Source organism: Monodelphis domestica, chromosome 2 (assembly GCF_027887165.1).
Source record: "Monodelphis domestica isolate mMonDom1 chromosome 2, mMonDom1.pri, whole genome shotgun sequence".
Classification (NCBI taxonomy): domain Eukaryota; kingdom Metazoa; phylum Chordata; class Mammalia; order Didelphimorphia; family Didelphidae; genus Monodelphis; species Monodelphis domestica.
The window spans coordinates 9,722,633-9,727,632 of record NC_077228.1 but is presented as its reverse complement, the minus strand read 5'-3'; the positions used below and the strand labels follow the sequence as shown (position 1 = coordinate 9,727,632).

Sequence of the window (5,000 nt, the reverse complement as noted above, 5' to 3'; positions counted from 1 at the left end):
GACTTTCCCAGAGTCACACAGTTAGTTAGTGTCTGAGGCTGGATTTGAACTCGGGAAGCGAGTCTTCTTGACTTCAGATCCTACATTCTATCCATTAAACTCAGGAAAACCTGAATGCAAATCTGACATCAGAAACCTATTAGTTGTTTGACCTTGGATAAGTCCCTTAACCACTATCTACCTCAGTTTCCTTAACTGTAAAATTAGAATAGCACCTCACTTTCAGAGCTGTTATGAGGGTCTGCACCTGGCACACAGGAGGTGCTGTTTAAGTGCTAGCTATTATTATCATTAGTGCAAACTTTAGTCAACTTAAAGTACATGAGCCAGTATAATTAATTATAATTAATTCGTAATGTATCTTTCCACAAAGCAGACCCTTGCCCCAGTTTTTGCATCTTTAATTGGAAGAATCTCTGGGCTCAGAATCTCCGAGATGGCCGAGATCTCTGGGCCTTTGTTGTCTCCTCTGAGAACCTGGGACCAGAGATCTAGACCGGGAGGAATCTTCTGCAAAGCAAGTCCAACCCCTTCACTTGACACAGGAGCAGCAGCTTCCCCAGAAGGTCCGAAGTCTCTTGTCTGAGGTTCTCCCAGGGAGGGAGTGTCCAGGGCAGGGTCTGGCCCCAAGTCTCTGTCTCCCCACATCCCAGACCAGTGGCTGCTCTGGCTTCTGCCTAAGGACCCCCAGGGAGGGGAAGCCCACCCCCTCCCCAGCTGGCCCTTGGGGCTCTTTGGACAGCTCCCATCGTTGGGGAGGTTTGGATATTATTAAGGTTCCTCATGGTTCTGAGTTCTCCCTGTTGGCCTAAATGGCCCAAGGCTCATCTCTGTTCCCCAGGAGGACCCTCTTGGCCTTGAGAGACTTCTCCCATCCACCCCCAGGCTTTTCTGTCCCGTTAACCATCTCCAGTTCCTTGAACCAACTTGGCATGATCCTCGGACCCAGCTGTGATGCTCAAACTGCTCTAAGAGCACCCGAGGCAGGAGGGCCTCCCCGTCCTGTTTGAGGAGCTGCTTCTGGGCATCTCTCTCCCAGCCGGGGTTCCTGCCACGCGCCCCGCTTTCCTCAAGCCCCAGCTCCGTGCCAGGAGCCTGGAGGGAAACGATTGGGCGCACTGCTCTGCTTCCGCCGTGCCGGAGCCCTTTCTTGCTTTCTTAACCCAACTCCTTACGCCGTCCTTGAGAACCTCAGGTGGGGGGGGCCCCAGCCAGCCCCTTGGGGCCCATGACAGGCATTGCTCTCACCAATCCCGTAGGACAAGCTTGGCCCGTCTTCCGACTTGGTCGGGGGTAGATTGCATGCAAGATAATAGCCTTCAGCCCAACGCTGGAACTCAACACTCTCTATCATCTCCATCTCCTCCCATCTTTTCCCTGTGAAATTCTGCCCAAAAGGGAGGTGAGGGGAGTCATTTGGCGAGCACTCGGCCCCGACTCCTCGCCGCCCTCGGAAGCGTCTCCCCCTCTGAAATCGGCTCCCTTGGATCGGACCTTGGATGGGCCGAGGTTGCCAGCAGGCCCTGGACACGTTCCTGAGAATCTGGCTTCTCCTGGCTTCAGCCATTCCCAATTGCTTTGGAGGGCGATTTCACTTCTGCTGAGGTTAGAGGTTGTTAGAAAGAGGAGGGCGAGCGGAGGTCAGTCATTTACCCGGCGAGCGTTCCTGGGTGCCCGGCGTACCTTCCCACAAAGCAGCAGCCCACCTCCATCTCGTCCTTCCTCGCTCTGGATGTTGGTCTGCCCTGGCAGGATCACGAACTCCTTAACTTTAGGGAGGGACCTGCCTGCCCTTTTTTCATCCATAGGTTTTATGGGGAGAAATCATCCCAAATCCACCGCTCAGCCCCTGAACCCTTTGCTGCCTGGCATATGTCAGGTGCCCAGCCCGAACCATGGGTCTCCCTTCCACATGGGGGAGGGGGAGGGGGGCTCCCCTCCATCTAGGAAATCCGGGCAAAACTGTCTGTCCCTTCTGCCATGCCAGAGTAGTCTGGACTGGCTTCTCTTCCATTCGTGGGCTGTTGACTGTCTAGTTCTAGTACTAAAACATAAACTACGTTGTTGCTACTCTACAACATGAGGTGGAGATTTTGTGCATTTCTGACTTTCTAAACTTCGTGGGCCATCAGCATCTTCTCCAAAACTCCCCAGATTCCCATTGGCTGGCGTATGCCGACCCAGGACATATGGAAACCACGATGGGGAAAAGTCATGACGTGGGAGGGGTGCCGGGACCAAACCGAGACAGGCTCCAGGCCCCAAGCTGGGCTTCAGCTAGGGGGATGCATCTCCTGGGAGGATGTCTTCTCCTCCTCCTCCTCCTCCTCCTCCTCCTCTTCCTTCTCCTCCTACCCCCCCCCTCCTCCTCTTCCTCTTCTTCCCAGCTTCGCATCTGGCCTTCATCCTGTTTCAAAGTAGGGCTCGGCTTGTTTTGCAGAACATGAGTGCGTCGGAAGCGAGGGGCAGCATCCTCCGGTACCAGGTGGTGGTCCAGGAGGTTTCTGGCTCAGCCGAGCCCCTCACCCTGAGGAACTCCACCGTGCGCAATCACTGGACCGCCAAGCTGCCCCGGAAGGACTACGCCACCGCTGTTTCTGCGGTTAACTCCAAAGGCTGCTCCCCTCCCACCCGGACCTTCATCCCCCGCCAGCCCCGGGAAGGTAGGACTCCCCCTGGCCAGCCTTTTCCCATAGGAATTTCCCTCCTGGCCCCCGTCCTTGGACCTCAGCCCACTCTGTTTGGCTGCAGTCCTTGCTCGAGTGAGCACGGAAGCTAGTTTCTTTGGGCCACCCCATTGGGATCAGCTCCTAGATGGGGATGAGGTGTCGTGGGGCAGCAGCCTCGGTGCTAGGCTCAGACCCAGGGTCCCTCCATTCTCCTCGCACCCCAGGGTTGCCTAGCCACAAGGCCTTGGACAGGTCATTTCCCTTTTCCATCAGTCATTCCACACACGTTTCTTTAGTGATCGCGATAGACCAGGCACAGTCCTAGGCTCAGAGGATGTGACACAAACCAGACATCCCCTTCCTTCAGGAGCCTCATGTGTAGAAAATAGGGACGAGCCACCTGTGCTGGGCCCCGGACTCCAGGAGCGCTTAATTCAGGCACAGGGATGCTAGCGCCATGCTCTGTCCCTGGGAAGAGCCTAATCCCTATTTGTTGGGATGAATCCTCCTTGGAGCCATCAGAGCCATTTAAGTCAGACATGGGGAGAGGGGGGAGGAGGCGGGCCAAATACTCCCTGGGATCTGTGTCGTCCTCACCCCTGCCTCCTGGGGTTCCCCCTCTCCAGAGTTTGCTCCCCCAATCCCCAGGAGCCATCCTGAAGAGAGTTCTGAATCTGAACATAGACATGTGTGTAGACACATATGTGTGTGTTTAGGCATGTGTAGTTGTCTCTGTGCTGCATGATTTTTATGTACCTTGGCACAGTTGGCATGTGTACATGTGTGTTCGTGCATGTGCATGCATGTGACATCACGGCCTCGACACCAGACTGGGAAGACCTTAAGGGCAATTCTTGTCTTGGCTCGCCGATGGATGGATTGATGTCCCGGAGACTTTAGAAATTTGTTGTTGTTCCGTCTCTTCAGTTGGGTCCAACACTTCATGTTCTGTGTTGGTTCATCCCTAGACATGTTATCTGTTGGCCAAGTGGGAAGGGCTCAGCCACTGCTGCTTCTCCTTTACCCCTGACTTACCCACCTGAAAGGGTTCGAGAAGGAGAGCCCCAGAGGGGGGATGAGACACATTCTTGAATAATTCAAATAAAAGAGAGAGAGAGAGAGAGAGAGAGAGAGAGAGAGATGGGGGGGGTGAGAGAGAGAGAGAATGAGAGAGAGAGAGAGGGGAATGAGAGAGAAGGAATGAGAGAATGAGAGAGAGAGAAGGAAAGAGAGAGAGAAGGAATGAGAGAGAGAAGGAAAGAGAGAGAGAAGGAATGAGAGAGAGAGAATGAGAGAGTGGGAATGAGAGAGAGAAGGAATGAGAGAGAAAGAGAGGGAATGAGAGAAGGAATGAGAAAGAGAGAGGGAATGAGAGAGAGAGAGAGAGAGAGAGAGAGAGAGAAGGAATGAGAGAATGAGAGAATGAGAAAGAGAGAAGGAAAGAGAGAGAGAGAAGGAATGAGAGAGAGAGAAGGAAAGAGAGAGAGAAGTAACGAGAGAGAGGGAATGAGAGAGAGAAGGAATGAGAGAGAGAAGGAATGAGAGAGAGAGAAGGAAAGAGAGAAGTAACGAGAGAGAGGGAATGAGAGAGAGAAGGAAAGAGAGAGAGAAGGAATTGGGAATGAGAGACACAGAGAGAGAGGGAATGAGAGAGAGTGAGAGAATTATGGGCTTTCTCCCAGTGACTATGAAGCAGGGGAGGCCGAGGGCTGTTATCCCCATTTTACAGAATGAAGTGGCTTCTTGTGTCTGGAGGCTGAGGAGTCCAACGCGGAGCCCCATTTTGAGATGAGGACATTGAAGTAAAGACTTGCCCACAGTCACATAACTAGGAAGTATCTGTGGTAGGATTTGAACCCAGGTTTTTTGAACCCTTGATTCTTTTTTTTAATCCTTGCCCACGGCTACATGACCAGTGGCTGGAACTGGAATTCAAGTCTGTTCTCCTCTCAGGGAGCCTTTGCCCATCCTACCACGGCTCCTGAGTGAATAAGAGAAGGAATGAGCGCAATTCGGGGTTGAAGGATGGAGAAATCCATTTGTGGAAGTCGAGGGGCTTCGTGGCCCAGGAGCCTTCAGAAGGGAAAATGGCGGAGCCAGCCTGCTCCTCGGGGACTGCAGTCTGGCACAGGGGAGGGGAAGGGGCGAAAGAGAAGAGCTGACCCAGGCGGTGGGCACGTGCCAAAGGCTTTGGGGCGGGCAGAGGATGGTCTGTGGCAGGGCAGATGCCTGCGAGGGGTGCCTCAGGGGCCCCCCTCTCACCCCCTGCACAAGCCGGGGCACGCGGCTCACCCGTTCACCTCCTTGCCAACTCCTTTTCCTACGGCCGAG

The 5,000-nt window shown here is 53.9% G+C and overlaps 1 protein-coding gene across 1 annotated transcript in view; it reads left to right on the top strand.

Moving 5' to 3' along the window:
- Window positions 1-5,000, top strand: part of IL12RB2 (interleukin 12 receptor subunit beta 2) — a 77,609-nt gene that overhangs the window by 50,594 nt on the left and 22,015 nt on the right. The window contains exon 9 of the mRNA XM_056814972.1: window positions 2,441-2,663. Coding sequence (XP_056670950.1) covers window positions 2,441-2,663 — 223 coding nt within the window. The remainder of the gene's footprint in view (window positions 1-2,440; window positions 2,664-5,000) is intronic.